General features: G+C 40.6%; 1 protein-coding gene across 1 annotated transcript in view; it reads right to left on the bottom strand.

Moving 5' to 3' along the window:
• ttn.1 (titin, tandem duplicate 1) overlaps positions 1-15,458 on the bottom strand; it is a 167,156-nt gene extending 151,698 nt beyond the window's left edge. The window contains exons 1-23 of the mRNA XM_055871142.1: positions 15,253-15,458; positions 12,441-12,544; positions 11,988-12,191; positions 11,609-11,896; positions 11,161-11,258; positions 10,664-10,890; positions 10,135-10,417; positions 8,474-8,716; positions 8,252-8,356; positions 7,523-7,792; positions 7,196-7,261; positions 6,819-7,077; positions 6,640-6,709; positions 6,280-6,486; positions 6,041-6,183; positions 5,750-5,940; positions 3,950-4,177; positions 3,602-3,843; positions 3,269-3,489; positions 3,014-3,178; positions 2,690-2,858; positions 723-2,422; positions 147-428 (exon numbers count right to left, since the gene is read on the bottom strand). Coding sequence (XP_055727117.1) covers positions 147-428; positions 723-2,422; positions 2,690-2,858; positions 3,014-3,178; positions 3,269-3,489; positions 3,602-3,843; positions 3,950-4,177; positions 5,750-5,940; positions 6,041-6,183; positions 6,280-6,486; positions 6,640-6,709; positions 6,819-7,077; positions 7,196-7,261; positions 7,523-7,792; positions 8,252-8,356; positions 8,474-8,716; positions 10,135-10,417; positions 10,664-10,890; positions 11,161-11,258; positions 11,609-11,896; positions 11,988-12,191; positions 12,441-12,531 — 5,752 coding nt within the window. The 5' untranslated portion in view covers positions 12,532-12,544; positions 15,253-15,458. The remainder of the gene's footprint in view (positions 1-146; positions 429-722; positions 2,423-2,689; positions 2,859-3,013; positions 3,179-3,268; positions 3,490-3,601; positions 3,844-3,949; positions 4,178-5,749; positions 5,941-6,040; positions 6,184-6,279; positions 6,487-6,639; positions 6,710-6,818; positions 7,078-7,195; positions 7,262-7,522; positions 7,793-8,251; positions 8,357-8,473; positions 8,717-10,134; positions 10,418-10,663; positions 10,891-11,160; positions 11,259-11,608; positions 11,897-11,987; positions 12,192-12,440; positions 12,545-15,252) is intronic.
• Positions 15,459-18,750: the final 3,292 nt, after the last annotated feature.

Genomic DNA, 18,750 nt, shown 5'->3' with positions numbered 1-18,750 from the left:
GTTGAAAAAGGAAAAGTTTCCCACAGATTAAGCTGAGTCCTTCTCCATTGAACCTGCCTTTTAGTCTAGGACTAGGTTTAATCTGTATCTGGGAACCCAGTCATTAAAGTTCTACTTGTACACCAGTGGTAAGAAAAACTACAAACCTTCCACATTGAGTCTGGCAGTGGTCCTGATGTGGTCATCTTCAATAACAGCACAACTGTATTCTGCATCGTCCTTCATGCTGATAATCAGTACAGAAAGGAAATGAACCTTTCTGTCTGAGTGCATCCTGTATTTGTCTCCAGAGAAAATCTCTACATTGTTCATCAGCCATTTGACTTTAACAAAAGGCTCATTGGTCTCGCACTCAAAGGTCGCCATGGTTTCTTTCTCTTTCACGTTAGTTTCTTCTAGTTCTTGTGTGAAGGTGATGACTGTCTTTGCTAAAAGGATGAAGATGGTATAATGTGAGTATCAGGGATGCCGTGATTCACACAGAATATCAATTACACACATTTAAATTAGGTTTGATATCTAGGTTTCAGATTGCAATAACTTAATAATGTCCACTGAATGATGATCAATGGCAGGTTATTTAATTTTTTTGCTTACAGTACCTGGTACTAATGAGGCCCGGCCCTGAAACATTACTACTGTGCATCTTGTGTCACAAACTCAGACAATAGGCTACTAATGCTATGAACAATGTAGAAAAATTACTGAAATTAGTACTTTACCTTGCACCAATAAGAATGCATGGCTTGAAGTCTCTCCAGCAATGTTCATGGCTTTGACCATGATGCTAGCAGAGTCTTCTGCTGTGACCTTTTTGATCACTAATTCACATACGTTGTCTTCAGGCCAGAATGAGTAAATGCGATCTGTTTTCTCCAACAGAATTCCATTCTTGAACCACTGGCACTCAGGGTCTGGTCTACCGGTAACTCTGACTCTGAAGTGAACTTCTTCCATCTGAGACACGGTCTGACTAGCAATGCGTTCAATGATCTTTGGAGCTTCCATGCTGGGAGAGAGCTTTACTCTCTCTGGTTTAATTGAGGGAACATGAACCTTGCGTTCCTCCTCTTTTTTCTTCTCAGCCTCAGACAACATTTTTTGATGGTGAAGCAGTTCTTCCTTCCTCTTCCTAAGCATATCCTCATAGGACTCATCCTTCTTACGAGACTTGAGCTCCACAGCAGTGATGGCTTCATAATAACCTTCCTCTGTCCTGCGCTTAAATTTGCCCTTCAACTCGTCTGTCTCCTCTGTGGCTTTTGAATGGATGACTCTTTCGGTCTTCTTTAGTTGCACTACCTCTTTGGTTTCTTTGATGGCAGTTGGTTTTTCAACCTTAACCACATCAAAGGAAACTCTGCCATGTTCAGCCATGGTGCTAGGCTCTGGGGCCTTAGGCTCTGGTGCACGACGAAGAATAGATCTGAAGTCCTCTTTCTGTGTGATCTCCAACTTCACCAGATGCTCAGCTGTGCCCTCAGGGTTCTCTGCTAACACTTTGACATCTCCTGCATCGTATGACTTGATATCGATAATCTCAAGATAGTAAATGCCATCATAGCGAAGTCTCATTCTCTTGCTCTTGCGAATGAGCTGCCCATTGAGGTACCAGTTGACCTTAGGTGTAGGATAACCAGTTACTCTGCAACGGAACCTTGCAATTTCACCTTCCTGCACATTTGCATTCTCAGGAAGAAGGACAATTTCAGGCTTTGTCTTCTCTGAATACTCATCTGCAGTGACTCCAGAAGGACCTCCTTCGTGAGCCATGCGCTCCATCTCATCAATTCTGTGTAGTCCCCTCCTGCCCTCAGGTAACTGAGTTTCCTCCACCATGCTCTTCTCCTCCTTTACAATCAGTGTAGCCGAGGTCTGATCGGCACCAAACGTGTTAGTGGCTCTGCAGGTGATGACACCACTGTCTCTGGCATAGGCAACTTCAAAGTCAAGACTACAGTAGCCAAATTCATTAACCATACGCAACCTGTTAGCAGCTGCCAGGGGTTTGCCATCAAGCAACCACTCAACCACCATAGTGGGATCACCAATAGGGGTCAGTCTGCATTCAAAGTGGACAACACCAGAATGCTTCAGCCTGACGGAAGTCAGCTTCTTCTTAAACTGCGGTTTCTGCTGCTTGTCCTTGTCATATAGGTCAGCCTCCTCCCACTGCTCTTGACCATAACGAAGATGCAGGGATTCCAACTCCGGAGCTGCAATTTCCTTGGCCTTGTATGTTCCCTTGGGAATAATGAGTCTCCTCTCTGGTGCAGGTTCAGCAGTTTCCACCTCAATGTTGACCCTGCAGCGAGTGGTATCTCGTCCAGCTTTGTTAATGGCTGTGGCTGTGTACCAAGCACTATCAGTGCCTACTGTTTGGGGGATCTGGAATTTGGCCTCTCCTTTGGTGCCTTCAATCCTGAAATATATACATGTGTATTACATTTTAGTCATTTGGTAGACACTCTTATCCAGAGCAACTAGGGTTAAGTGCCTTGCTCAAGGGCAAATCAACCGCTTTTTCACCTAGTCGGCTCGGGGATTCGAACCAGTGACCTTTTGGTTTCTGGCCCAACACTCTTAACTGCTAGGCTACTGTAATGTATCTGAATAGACTCAGAATATTCAACATGTGAGGTCAATACACTAACTGCATTTTAACTCATGATATGGACAAGACACTCACTTGATATTTGGGTGCTTCATTGGGGAGATGATGTCACTGTTTTTCAGCCAAACAATATCAGGCAGGGGGTTTCCGATGGCTTTGACAGCCAACTCAACCAGAGTGCCTTTCTTGACACTGATGTTCTTCAGCTTCTCAATAAACTGGGGTCTGATCAGGTTTTCTTTGGCTGTAAATGTAACAAAGATCAAGCACATATAAATGAATGGAATAAAAATAAATAACAAATAAACAATAGATTCATGTCCTGAAATATTCACTGGAGCACAAATCAAAATGTGCCCCTTTTCCTGAGCCAGTCACATATTTCAAATGGAGCCTTACCATCAACTGTAAGTGTCATGGAGACAGAGGTCCTTCCAGCTCTGTTCTGAGCAACCACGGTCCACTCTCCAGAGTCATGGGGCATGGCTGGAACCACAATCAGTGACGTAGTTCCATCTTCCTTCACCACTATCTTGTGGGTGTAATCATTGACAACTTGTTGTCCTGAAAATAACAAAGAAAGGAATAATAGTTTTAATATTTTATTTTATAAATCATATCCTAGACGATGTATCATGTTTTCACATCACTTACCATTGTGGAACCAGAAAGTGTCAGGCATGGGTCTACCAACTACTTTCAGGTCAAATCTGGCAGTCTGCCCTTCAGCACACTTGAATGACTGTGGCTTCAAGACAAACACAGGCTTGTACAGTCTCTCCAGCTGACTCTCATCAGTGTCATCAAGTCTGCGAGCAGGAGAGCGTCCGGGAGAGCGACCGGGAGAGCGGCTTGTAGAGCGTGGGGATGTGGACCTGAGCAAATAAACACAGAAATGAAAAGTTCTTATGATGGCTGATGGCTTTATGATTAGGCTATTAAGCAGCTACATCACTTACATGTGGGATTCATAGCATAACATCTCACCTCATTCTCTGCATTGCCGGTGACTCAGGCATCTGTGGAGCTTCTGCTCCTGCAGTGGGCACCACGTACAGTTTCCCAGAGCTTACAGAGTTGCCCTTCATGTTGCTGGCTAATGCTGTGTAAACACCTTCATCCTCTGGCAGCACCACAGGAAGACGCAGGCTGGCTCTACCATCATGAAGACTCTCCATCTGGTAACGGCCGCCATGATGGATACGCTTGCCATCTTTGTACCATACAATCTTTTGAGAGACAAGAAATGATGGATAAATATATGCAATGTTTCATCTTAACATTTATATAAAGTAGAATGGACACAAAATATAAAAATACATGTTTTCTGACTACCTTGGGTAGTGGAGTTCCTGCCATTTTGCAGTGGAAAGTGACCCCCATTCCTTCCATGATTCTGTAGTTTTTAACTGGAGTACTAAAGGCTGACTGTACAGCCTCGCGGTCTGCCACAGTCACCATCTCTTCCCGATCCTCAGTCACAATTTGTTGGTAAGTAATCTGCATGATGCGGACCTCAATCTCATGGATAACCCTCTCCTCAACGACAGTAACCTTGAGTTCCTGTAAACAATATTTTTTAAAGTAAAGCTATTGAGTGAATTATTGGATTTCCATTGTAGTGTAAAAAGACCACAAAAACAGGCCAAATGTCAAATAACATCTGATGTAGTGTTTAGTGTGAGGTTGATGTAGTGTTTAGTGTGAGGTTGATGTAGTGTTTAGTGTGAGGGTGATGTAGTGTTTAGTGTGAGGGTGATGTAGTGTTTAGTGTGAGGTTGATATTGTGTTTAGTGTGAGGTTGATGTAGTGTTTAGTGTGAGGGTGATGTAGTGTTTAGTGTGAAGTCTATGTAGTGTTTAGTGTGAGGTTGATGTAGTGTTTAGTGTGAGGGTGATGTAGTGTTTAGTGTGAAGTTGATAAGAGTGTTTAGTGTGAGGTTGATGTAGTGTTTAGTGTGAGGTTGATGTAGTGTTTAGTGTGAGGTTGATGTAGTGTTTAGTGTGAGGTTGATGTAGTGTTTAGTGTGAGGTTGATGTAGTGTTTAGTGTGAGGGTGATGTAGTGTTTAGTGTGAGGTTGATGTAGTGTTTAGTGTCAGGATGATGTAGTGTTTAGTGTGAAGTTGATGTAGTGTTTAGTGTCAGGATGATGTAGTGTTTAGTGTGAGGTTGATGTAGTGTTTAGTGTGAGGTTGATGTAGTGTTTAGTGTGAGGTTGATGTAGTGTTTAGTGTGAGGTTGATGTAGTGTTTAGTGTGAGGTTGATGTAGTGTTTAGTGTGAGGTTGATGTAGTGTTTAGTGTGAGGGTGATGTAGTGTTTAGTGTGAAGTCTATGTAGTGTTTAGTGTGAGGTTGATGTAGTGTTTAGTGTGAGGGTGATGTAGTGTTTAGTGTGAAGTTGATAAGAGTGTTTAGTGTGAGGTTGATGTAGTGTTTAGTGTGAGGTTGATGTAGTGTTTAGTGTGAGGTTGATGTAGTGTTTAGTGTGAGGGTGATGTAGTGTTTAGTGTGAGGTTGATGTAGTGTTTAGTGTCAGGATGATGTAGTGTTTAGTGTGAAGTTGATGTAGTGTTTAGTGTCAGGATGATGTAGTGTTTAGTGTGAGGTTGATGTAGTGTTTAGTGTGAGGTTGATGTAGTGTTTAGTGTGAGGTTGATGTAGTGTTTAGTGTGAGGTTGATGTAGTGTTTAGTGTGAGGTTGATGTAGTGTTTAGTGTCAGGATGATGTAGTGTTTAGTGTGAAGTTGATGTAGTGTTTAGTGCCAGGATGATGTAGTGTTTAGTGTGAGGTTGATGTAGTGTTTAGTGTGAAGTTGATGTAGTGTTTAGTGTGAGGGTGATGTAGTGTTTAGTGTGAGGTTGATGTAGTGTTTAGTGTGAGGTTGATGTAGTGTTTAGTGTGAGGTTGATGTAGTGTTTAGTGTGAGGATGATGTAGTGTTTAGTGTGAGGTTGATGTAGTATTTAGTGTGAGGTTGATGTAGTGTTTAGTGTGAGGGTGATGTAGTATTTAGTGTGAGGTTGATGTAGTGTTTAGTGTGAGGGTGATGTAGTGTTTAGTGTGAGGTTGATGTAGTGTTTAGTGTGAAGTTGATGTAGTGTTTAGTGTGAGTTGCCTCAGCTGATCACTATACCTGCTCGGAGATGAAGGTGCGTGTCGCTTGGGCCTGCTGAGCCATGCTGTGATGCATGTACATCCTCTGTTCTGTCTCATAGCCACTAACAGCAAAAGTTGGTACGTCTGCCACTTTAGACTCTTGCACCATTGTAGTCACTACAGTCTTATATGTCACTTCATGTTTCTTCATGTATTCTTCATATTCCTCTGTAATAAGGGATATACCAATTTTAATAGGAAATACCAATTTAGCGTAAGGCTATAACTCAACCCCGCAAATGTCCTTATAAAAATTCAACCGACTGACCTTCCTCCAGCAGACTGGCTGAGGCAGACTCCTCTCCAAGCGGGTTCTTGACAAAGATGGAGTACTCTCCAGCATCATCAGCAAACGTCATGGAGATCTCCAATTTACACACTCCACTCTCCTTATTGTAGTGCACTTTATATCTAATGGATGGAAATGTAATGTAATGTAGAAAGCACAATCAAAAAAATCCAAATTCAATATTGTGATTGACTAGAAATGTGTCACAAGTAGGCTACCTGTATCCTGTAGTAAGGGGCACTCCAGTCTTCTTCCAGATAATGTGGGGCTTGGGGCTGCCTCCGATCTGGCACTCAAAGACAACTCTTCCGCCCTCCACCAACTTCTGCACAGTTGGCTTCTTGACAAAGAAGGGAGCTGCTTCCACAGTCTCTGCAACAGCGCTCACCTCCGACATGGTCTCCTCTTTGGCTCCAATGGTAATCCTAAAAGGAAGGTTTAATGATTTAACTATCTAATATCTTGAGCAAGAAATTGTCTACAATCTTAAGCAAAAAAACTATAAATTTGTATGCTTTCAAAGCAAACTCGTAAATAACACATTTGTTAATTAAGAGTTCATGCTGTTTTCTACTCACTGATGCTCTGCAGAAGTTTCAACATATTCAGACACAGTAGTGTCCTCTCTGCTCTCAATCTCCTCTGACACTGCAATATAAAGTCAGGTTTAATCAAAGTCAGGTTTAATCAAAGTCAAGTTTAATCATTCCAATAAGGTATAGGTAGACATACATAACATTGTCTTTATGCTCTTTACCTTTGACAAGCAGGTAGCAGGATGTACTGATGGTTCCAGCCTCGCTAGTAGCAGTGCAAGTGAAGCGACCGCTGTCTTCTGCAAAGGCCTCGCGGATGACCAGACGGGCACATTTACTCTCATAAGTGATCTGGAAGTCAATGGAGCTCTCAATTCTGTAGTCCTCTCTGAACCACATGATGCCAGGGGCAGGGTGACCAGTGATCTGACATTCCAGAGTCACAGATTCACCCTCAGTCACAGTCACGTTCTTCAAGCCCTGAAAACAACACACACATAATCAGTAAAATGCTAATCTATAGGTAAAAGTAATGAAAAATTAAATTATATATATTTTTTTTTTAAGAATGAAGAATGAAAAATATGAAAATACTTACAGCCACAAGAGTAGGTGGCACAGTTGGCTCCTCCATTGGTGATGGAACAACTGCTGTTTCAACAACCTAGGGAATACACACATCTCTGTTAATGTCATACTATTTCTAGCACTATGTGTGTGTGTGCACATTTTTTTTGCAGTGGACAAAAATGTACTTGGACGACAAAAGACAAATGGACTGGTTTAGTTAGAGGGTGTCGTAGGAGGGGAGGTATACAAGGCTGATGTTAAGATTAGTAGCAACTAAGGAGAACTGTTAAGACACTGGAGAGGAGAGGTTCTAACACATGGGGACTAGTATCTGAAAAACACCTGGGTTACAAACCTGTTGTTCCCAGTCCTCATAAATTTGCTCCATGCCCCCTGAAAACGAAGTGCCTATCTGTTTCTGCTGTAACTGAGTGTCGAAATGTGTCTGATATCTGTCTGCGATATCTTTAAACGGAGGCGGGGTCGGCTCTGGCGTCACTCTTGTCGCCACCACAATCTTATGAGATGGAGGCTTGACTGGCTTGATGATCTTTTGAGCGACATGTGCAGAGGTAGAGGATAACTCTTTCTGCAGTGTGGCAATAGCAGAACCTGCTATTGAAACCTGACCAAACCAAGGAGAATACCATTATCATCACGAATCAGAACAAAACATTATGAACGTCTTGGGTTTGTTTTGTTTAGCCACAAGATGGGGAATCTAAGTTAGTTTGATTAAGGCCTATATGAATGGAGGGGTTTAAAATAAAGTATAAAACTACAGTATGTTAGAGGATTATTCAAACGAATATTACATTATTAGTATAACTATTGATTAATGGTAATAGGAGGGGAGTGATTAAGACCAAAATCAAATATAACAAATCATTATTGTTTAGATGACATGTTGTATTAAGTTCTCATCTGAATTATTGCTACAAAGATAGAAAGTTGCATCTCAGGCAAGCAGGAACCATGTTTACATATGTATAAAAATCTACCCCCGATATAAGATAGACAATTATTGATTTATTTTCTTGTTTCTGTTATGTTGCACTGCTTACCCGATGTTGCCTATGCTTACCTCATAGCTATGGTCAGGTTTAGGAACCATAACTTTTGAAACTGTGAAATGTGGAATTGGGGATGGTGCAAGGCCAGTATCCACTTGAGTGGTAGTTCTTTGCATCTAAAATAACCAATGGAGTTCAGATTGAGTGATTACAACCCCAAAAATAGAACAAATTACTAATTTTTAAATGCTTTTCTTTCTTCTTCTGTTGTCTACTTAAAAGTCACGTCTAACCTGGGAGACATGAATACTCTGTTCAGGAGCAAGGGTTTGAATTGTTGTTTGCATTTCCCCAGCCTCAGTCCTCGTTGAGAATTGTTGCTCAGTAGTAGACAGCATCGTCTGCTGTTTAAAATCAGAATCTATGGTTTCCTCTTCAGCATGACCCTTCTCTCCATGCATAGGCTTCCGAACACGTGCTAGGTCAACAGCAGCAACAACTGTAGCCTTTGCCTCCGCTTTTTTCCCACCCTTAACCTTTTGAGACAACAAGCAGTGAATGTAACACATACAGCACATAGATCATACACATCATCCATGGCAGTAGTAACAACAAAAAGTTGACATAACATAACAAAACATAACATACAAATCAATGTAACAAAACATCTGCAAGGAACATGTTGTGTAATTTAACATATCATTGCATCATACTGTGCATTCACAGCAATATTATGAAGTGGTTTAGTCACATAATGATGAGGACTTAGCGCTCAGCAAACCTCTTAAAACATGCCACCAGGAGGTTGACAAAAACAGGACTATAAAGAGAAAGGGATGTGATAAAAGAAATGGGGAAAGTGAGAGAGTAAAATGGAGGAAATATTTAGATTTGTTATTTATATATATATATATTTTGTATGTATTTAGTATTTTCTTGTTTATACCTGTGCTTTGTTTTGTTAGACATGTTTGATGTAGAGATGTAAGTTTTTGATCATTTTGTATAATGAATAAAAACAAAGGAGGAAATGGGGAGTGATCACTGGTGTGTCATCATCACACCTCAGCTACCTGCTCCTCAGTAGTCACCATCATACTTGAAGCAGTGAAGCTTCCCATATTATCTCCATGTTGGATCTCAGTGCCGACAGTTTCTCCCTCTGCCTCACCATTTTGACAGCTGCTGCCACCACTATTGCCCTGGTTGCTTCATATGGAAACCACATGTTTGACTCTGTTCCATTATTCCACTCCAGCATTACAATGAGTCTGTACTGCTATAGCTCCTTCCACCAGCCTCCTTTGGTGGATATGGAGGGGAGAGGGTTTTATTTATAATCTACCTGCTCCTGTATTGGTGCTATAAACACTGCAGCAGAGCTTGTCTGTGTGCAGGATCCATCTACAGACTGGGAGTTGCAGCTACAAGCCTGGTCCACCGCTGCTACCACGGTAGCTACAGCAATCACTTTATCATCCGTATCATGCTGCTGGCGCTTCCATTTGTTAGTGTGATTAGGAAGCAATCAAATGCATGAACATCACATAAGAACATTGAACAAGGAAAACGTATCACATGTATGACTATCAGTAATATCTGTGTAGTAATTTGCTCCTATTGAAACCTTCTGTTATGGATCACAGTAATAACATTGAACAAGAAAAACATCACACTGATGACAAAAAGTTCAACATATCCGTGTAGTTATTTGCTCATTGAAACATTCTGTTGTGTGTAACCATTCAACTTGCCATATTCAAATCTATTGAGGCTCTTTTCTCCCCCCTTGCACATTTTGTTTCTTGCCCTAGCCCTACACAAATAATTTGATTCAAATAATCAACTAATCATCAAGCTGGAGGGGCAGGAGGGAGTTTGGGAAACCCTGCAGTAGACCACTAGATGGATCCACTCCCACAGAGTTGAGCGGCTCAGATGGCGATCTCCTTACCTCTCTCACAGCGACACCAGACACAGCAGCACCAGTCGTTTTCAATCCATAAGAGCCCTCCCAGTGCTGCTCCATGTGAGCATGGGTGGCAGAAGTCTGGACATGACTGGCACTAGAGGCAGCGGTCATGCTGTAGCTGGACTCTGCCACAAATCCCTCTCCCTGCTTCCATGGTGGAGGCACATCTGGACTATGGGATACTTGTTTGCGTGTGGTCAGTGGGGATTTGACTGGTCTGATTGGTGACACAGACAGTCTTGAGGCAGAAGTGGGAGAGGCAGACCTGAAAATGGAAAACAGGCACACAAACGTTATTTCAGAATAGACACAAATGTAAGAGTTTGAAGTCTACTACAATAGCAATGTGAGTCGGTTTCCCAGACCTAGACTAAGCCTAGTCCAGGACTAAAAAGCTCTTTGAACGGAGATTCCCCATTGAGCATGCTTTTTGTAGTCCAGTAGTAGACTTAATAGGAGTCCAGGAAACCAGCCCTGTGTTTTCCAATAGGATGAAGATCAAATGTCTTACCTGACAGGTGCCGGAGTGGGCGCCTTGACATGTCTCACAGGTGATGGTGACTGATGACGTCCGCCTGCAACTCTGGCTGCAAGAGATGGTGGTGTTGGGGACTTGGAGGTTGAGGTTGGCTTTGGAGGCACACGTGGTGGGGTCTTGTGTGCCAATGTCTGGGTCACTACACCACCTTCAACACGCATTTCCATCATAGAGCTGGACTGGAAATGTGACTCCACTCTCTGAAATGAAAGAGGAGAAAGTTAGTTGGAGTAAGCAAGGTTTCATATCTTTTATAGCATTTTCTATTGTTGAAGGTATACTTCCCAGTGAGCAAAACTGGTTGAAAAGACATAATTTCAATGGCGAAACTGATTGAAATGATGTCTTTTCAATGGAGAAACTGATTTGAAATTATGTTTTTTCAATGGAGAATTTTGTTTTTCTCACTGGGTTCACTTTTTTTTAAAGCTTATATATGACTTTGGACTAAGACTACAGTAGAATCTTACTCTGGCCTCTCTGGTCTGGCGGGTCTGAGAAGACGTCATCTGAGAAGATGATGACATAATAGTCTTTGTCTTCTTAGCAGGGACTGCTACCTCTTCACCTGGACATTGGAAAATAATTATATCTAGAATTAACATAAATACTTGACATCTCTATATGTATAACTCTATATATATATATATAACTATCTCTCTCTCTCTATATATATATACATATATATATATATATATATATGAGCATTTAATCTATTGACACAGCATGAATTCAAAATACAGAAATACTAAATTACATTAGTTTACATGTTTTCTTAAATGTTTTTTACTAATGTATTTTAGTTCCAAACATAAATACCAATATGAGTAAGCTTTGGCTCATTCTCTGCTCATCTACCCACATGATTCCTGTTTCCCATCATTAATGATTAAAGTTAAAGGAGTCATGCAGTCTCACCTTGAACCAGCAGTTCAGCAGTGGAGGTAGCCCGTCCGCTGCTGTTTGAAGCATTTACAGAGTAAGTTCCAGAATCCTCTGGGAAGGCTTCGGCAATCAACAAACTGTAAAGGTCTCCTTCTTGAACAATCTGAAAGTCAGCAGAGCTCTGTATCTCAGCTCCCTCTCTGTAGAACTTTACCACAGGTGTAGGGATTCCTGCCACACGAACATCCAGTCTCACTTGGCTTCCTTGTCTCACGGTCATACTCTGAAGTCTCTGAATAAAGTTGGGTGGTGCGGTCTCCACTGTAAGAGAACATTTGTGTTAGTGAGAGTCACACAATAACTGAACCACCAATTACAACAGATCTCAGGTAAAATAAATACAACATGTCACCTGTAACAAGAAGTTCAGCGGTGCTAGTGGCTTGTCCAGCACCATTGGTGGCTCTCACAGAAAATCTTCCACTGTGTGCGGCTGTCACAGCAGGGATCATCAGAACAGCACGGCCATCGCTGAACGAGATCTGTGCGCCGGGCAGAGCGGCAGCGGAAAGAACCTGGCCATCACGGAACCAGCTCACCTCAGGAACTGGATTACCTGGAGGTAAAGTTTGTAATTTGTTTTATTAATGATACTGTTGACAAATGTTAATATGTATTCATATAGATTATCTGACGTGTGGTAAGATAAATGTTGCTTGCTTGAATCAATTAACAATTGACTGAGATTATCAATTGGTAGCTAAAGTTGTAGAAACAAGGTCGGTGGCTAGGTCAAAATGTGTGATGTGAATAGAATTGCAGACAACTGGAACTTCGTGACAAGAAAAAAAGAAAGTTGTCTTACCACTAACTTGCGCCTCGAACGTTGCGGCACTACCCTCTAGTGCCACAACGCTCTGCAGAGGCTGTGTAAATGTTGGCGCCTGTGTTGACATTGTGGATGGCACCCTGGAAGAAAGACACAACATGAAAACACACAGTTAAACTACTCATTCAAAATAGCCTACGGCCAATAGGACTACATGTTTATTTATATCATTTAGGCTATTTAACAGGGACATATTCTATATTTATATTATTAGGCCGACGCAATAATCAACAATTTAGACAATACTGAGGTGTATTAGTGCCAGATTTAGCTAACAGTTTATTTTAATCTGCAGTCTATACTTTGGTCTCACAACAATACCCATTTGATGTCTAGCTGAGTGGTATGGTTTTACTTAATACAGTATATGAAGGGTCCGAAACTATCTGAGAGCAGCACAACAGGATATTTTTAGCAGCAGAGAAATGAGGCTGAGGGACTCGTCAGAAATGCTCCCTGCACCTGGCCCAAAGCAGCTTGTCTGTCTGTCAATTCCAGAAATCAGAGGCTCCATGGGGTCTGCATGTTAGGGCCAAACCCTGGCCAAACCCTGGGACACAGTACCTAGTGTCTGCCCAAAGACGAGACAATAACAACTGGAGGCTGACAATCAGCAGGTTGAGAACTAATCGACTCATCAAATGATCAGATGTCAAATGAACTAAGTTAACAGTTAACATGTGGCCTACAATGCCTAGGCCTACAGGCAATTTACAGTGCCACTCTAAACGTAAAAATCGATGTAATTACACAACAGAAATGGCCAAGAGACATGTATGCCTACTTTTTGCATTGATCATTAAATTAACATACCAAACAATTGGAGGTTAACCTACATTTTCCACTCTCACTTCTCCCAGTCATACTACCTTTTTGGGTGAATAGGCCTACACATAATCTATCTGGATCTTTCTAAGAACCATAGGCAGCCCATTTGGGAATATAGAGCTCTCACTAACACAAGTCTGCAATCCATGAAGTCTTTATTTCACTAGAATGTTTAAAATAGATCATAAAAAGTTCAGAATTGCAATTGGCAGGTTCAGAAATGCATTACCATGCATGTAACCATTTGAGCGAGATTGGACGTAAATAGCTAGGCTTATTTCATGACATTCACAGGCACCAGTCCTACATTCTAGAAGAATCAGGCCTGGGCTTACATTACAAGTACCAGGTTTCTGCCTACATTATACAATTTACAAGATATCAATATCTAACTTCACAAATTAGACAAAATTTCAGTTGTTATATTCATTTTTTAATTATAATAAAAAAATACTATAATTTGTCAGGAATCTCGTGACCTAAACCTCCCTATGTAGGCCTATGTTGTTTGACAAGAAATTAGGATGTAACCATGTTACATAGGCTACGTTTTATAACATTTAAACCAATTTACTTCCCCATAGTCACAATTCACAAAACGTTTAGTAAATTCACTCTGAATGTTTTATAAGTTACTCAAGTTAAAATCTGCCCTGGCTCAACAACTTTCTCCATCAGCTCTTATTCAGAAGCAGTCAGATATCCAATATGGAAATGTAATATTCCTCTTTAGAAACCGTCTCTGAGACACTTCCATGCAGACTGTGTAGGCCTACTTCCATGCAACAGTGAAATGTCAACATCAATATATTAATAAATTATCCCAATTGAATGTCAATGGCTAGGCTATTATCAGCCTGGGATTAAAACATACTAGAGATAATTGTATGTTTTATGTCAAGCAAATGACAAAGGCCAGGTGCACACAAATGTCCCTGTCCACATTAATCTGAGACATTTCTGATCATGACATTGCATCCGTATATTACAACAACAAAATGAATCCAAAACTCCACCAGAATATCTCTTTAAGCATCAAATTGAGGGCAATGTATTTCTTATATCACAGGCAGCCCTTCTGTAAACTCACTTTGATACCATGGCATTGCTATAACTGAAGTGACACTACCAGACTGTCCCTGTCAGTCAAAATATCAATCAACTCTGTCACTAGGGAGGAACTTTACCTATATCAAAATAATATCCAAAAATACCAAATATCTTCCTTATTTTACATTTACACAATTGGCTATAAGAATTGCTTTGAGAGTATCATAATGTCATGGGTTTAAATGTAGGATAATTCAAGTGATAAAGCAAAACTATTTGACTCCTATGAATTCCTATGGGAGGGCCTGCTCAAATCCCCTGTTTTAGGGGGTTCATGACCACCAGAAATACATGTTTTTCCAATACATCAAAAAACTTGGACCATCATGTCAAATGTCATCAGACATTAGCATTCAATAAAAACCTGTACAAAACTGAATTAACTTCAGATATTTCAAGATTGGAATCTGAGCGACAGATATGGCAGTCTCCAAAAATAATCTGTCCCCCGCTTGCTTGATTGACAGTCACCATGTGGCACATAACTGTAGGTGCAACTGATATCCCTGCTGCTGATTCCCTTAAAAAGACATTGCTCCGCAGCTGGGACACCACTCTAATGCTATCAGGGGCTATTCTTGGCTTTCTGAATCATAGCACCAATCCAAATGCACCATAAAGTAACCTTGAGGGATCCAAAACAGCAGTTATCAGCAACAGCGTATTTAATGTAAACATATTTAATTAACAGTAAGTGACAAAGTATTATAAATATTTACAATCAAATATAACAATGTTCATACTGTGGAACCATTCTTGCTAAAACTATTGTTTAGCAACAAACAATGTAAACAATGATTTAAGAAATAAGAAATGTTGCATCATTGATTACCAAGTAAAAATGACTTACTTGTATCCACAAGGGTGCCTTGAACAGATGGGACAGTGCCCAGATGGCTATAGCCTCAGCACCTATCTCTTTATCCAGAAATGTTCCCAGAAAATCCAAGGTGAGAACGGTTGAGCCTCCCAAATAACCCCCCAAAACAAAACCACACAGTTTCTCAGCTGTGTAGTTCTGTTTTTCTCCTTGCAAATCCCTACACCTGAGGCAAGGCTGGGAATGCTCCAACTGCTCAGAAGTACCAATATGGTTGTTTAACTTTATATACTTGGGGACAAAACAGCATCATCACTTCACTGCCACTCCCCATTGGCCACCCTGTCAGAGGCATCATGGGAAAAGGAGCCATTTATGCAAGCTCACACCTGTCACTCACTCCACACTGGTGGGAGATCAGCGTTTCATTGCTCTTTGTTTGGGTCCTAATATTTACTCTTTCATAAAAGGTGATAATTAATATGGAGTTAACTTAAATCAACTTAACACTTCAGAAGCTAATATTTTATTAATGTACAAAAATAAGTAACTCTGACTCATTAAATAGCTGATGACCAAAAGGAGAGAGTGGCTGTCCCTGTCACTCAAACTAAAGACGAACCTCGTTACAAGAGGAACAAATTCAATATTTACACTATTAGTCACCATGCTAGTTACATCCCATAGACTTAAACAAATAAAAATATAAACTGTTGGCAATATGTTGGTGTACTGTACCAACATGTACAGTAGACTTAGTGCAGGTTATATGTGTTGATAATTAGTGCCAAGTTAGTAAGACTTGAGTGTTAGATAACTCTAGGTTTTGTAACCTGCTTTGGTAACAACATTGCTTGAAGATGTTCAACATCCATCCTCTGGGAAACATTGAATGTCTTGACCAGTAAGGTTAAGTATGCCAATCATGTTCATATCTCGCTCTGAAATATTTTTGTTGAAATAATTTATTGAAAATGTAACAACTAAAAGAATTGTAACCAACAAGGAAAGGAAAGGGAGATACATAGTCAGTTGTACAACTGAATGCATTCAACTGAAATGTGTCTTCCACATTTAACCCAACCCCTCTGAATCAAGCATATTACATCACGTATACATCTGGACATCCTATTTCTTTTAGAAACTTTGTATATTGAGAAATGACTGAAAAATGACTGTAATATATGGGATCATTCACAATATACTGTAAATTGAAAGCATCCTATTAGAAAATAATGGATAATTCCTGAATTAACTTGGTATTAAACCCAACCATGTACTTGAAAACGTTTTTATTTTTTATTTGACTAGCAAATTGATAGAGAACATTCAATGATCTGGGTGCTAATGCAATGGAGAAGTGAGGGGTGAATGAGCTTTTGAAGCTGGGAACAATAAGGTCACCATGATGACAATAAGCTTGCCATGATGGTATGGCCAGGTTGAGTATTTGTTCAGGACAGGGTTAACAGCCCTACACTTGCTGTAAGATGCCATGGGATCTTCAGTAACCACAAGTTATGTTCAATGCCCCACCTTGGCTACACTATTAAAAGAAGAACAAAATAATTTGATACTTTTTTGTAATTAGGACGTCGCCATTTTGCGGGTGTTGGGAAACACCTGAAAACGTTGTATAGCCTAATGCTTTGTTATGTTTATAATGAGTTTATTTTGGGATATGGTTTACAATGTTTTATACTGTATATTGTATACTGTATTTATGATGTCACAAAATTAAATTGCCATTGCTTGTGATCAGTGACCTTTTTCCCCCTCCCCTCATGTTTTCTCTCAGAAGCACAGAGCACTGTTGGCTGCTCTTACAGTCTGGTCTGGTCCTAGTCAGGCAGCTGCTCTCTTTCACTCTCATCTCGGCTGACTGAAAATAAATTCTATATTTAGGACTATCAAAACTCTAAGGGAAAACCCAGGGGCAATTGTAAAAATTACAGTAGCTGAATTTGTCGCTGAATTTGTTACTTTCATAGAAAAAGTCACTAGGGTGGTCTGACAAATCCCTAGACCTAGTGACAAAGTTGCACTAAATTGGCAACACAACCAACTCTGTTATAATAATTATACAGCATTATATTTGGGTCCTAGATATTAGGGATATTCAGGAGCTGATTTGCATAGATACAGTGACTTGCGTAAGTATTCACCCCCCTTGGCATTTTTCCTATTTTGTAGCCTTACAACCTGGAATTAAAATAGATTTTTGAGGGCGTTGTATCATTTGATTTACACAACATGCTTACCACTTTGAAGATGCAAAATATTTTTTATTGTGAAACAACCAAGAAATAAGACAACAAAAAAAAACTGAAAACTTGAGCGTGCATAACTATTCACCCCCCCCCCAAAGTCAATACTTTGTAGAGCCACATTTTGCAGCAATTACAGCTGCATGTCTCTTTGGGTATGTCTCTATAAGCTTGGCACATCTAGCCACTGGGATTTTTGCCCATTCTTCAAGGCAAAACTGCTCCAGCTCCTTCAAGTTGGATGGGTTCCGCTGGTGTACAGTAATCTTTAAGTCACAGATTCTCAACTGGATTGAGGTCAGGGCTTTGACTAACTCATTCCAAGACATTTAAATGTTTCCCCTTAAACCACTTGTGTTGCTTTAGCAGTATGCTTAGGGTCATTGTCCTGCTGGAAGGTGAACCTCCATTCCAGTCTCGAATCTCTGGAAGACTGAAACAGGTTTCCCTCAAGAATTTCCCTGTATTTAGTGCCATCCATCATTCCTTCAATTCTGATCAATTTCCCAGTCCCTGGATGGTGTTCCCGGGCTGATGAGAGGTGTTGGGTTTGCGCCAGATATAGCGTTTTCCTTGATGACCAAAAAGCTAAATTTTTGTCTCATCTGACCAGAGTACCTATTTCCATATGTTTGGGGAGTCTCCCACATGCCTTTTGGCAAACACCAAATGTGTTTGCTTATTTTTTTCTTTAAGCAATGGCTTTTTTCTGGCCACTCTTCTAAAAAGCCCAGCTCTGTGGAGTGTACGGCTTAAAGTGGTCCTATGGACAGATACTCCAATCTCAGCAGGGGAGCTTTGCAGCTCCTTCAGGGTTATCTTTGGTCTCTTTGTTGCCTCTCTGATAAATTTGGGTAGCCTCTCTCCTTGCCTAGTCCATTAGTTTTGGTGGGCGGCCCTCTCTTGGCAGGTTTGTTGTGGTGCCATATTCTTTCTATTTTTTAATAATGGATTTAATGGTGCTTAGTGATGTTGCAGACTCTGAGGCCTTTCAGAACAGGTGCATATATATACTGAGATCATGGGACAGATCATGTGACACTTAGATTGCACACAAGTGGACTTTATTTAAGTAATTATGTGACTTCTGAAGGTAATTGGTTGCACCAGATCTTATTTAGGGGCTTCATAGCAAAGAGGGTGAATACATATGCACGCACTGCTTTTCCGCTATTTTTTTGTTGTTGAATTTTTTGAACAAATTTATTTTTTGATTTCACTTCACCAATTTGACACCAGTCATGTCCATTACATGAAATAC

Source organism: Salvelinus fontinalis, chromosome 19 (genome assembly GCF_029448725.1).
Source record: "Salvelinus fontinalis isolate EN_2023a chromosome 19, ASM2944872v1, whole genome shotgun sequence".
Classification (NCBI taxonomy): domain Eukaryota; kingdom Metazoa; phylum Chordata; class Actinopteri; order Salmoniformes; family Salmonidae; genus Salvelinus; species Salvelinus fontinalis.
The sequence above is the reverse complement of the archived record's forward strand: the minus strand, read 5'-3'. Positions and strand labels throughout refer to the sequence as shown.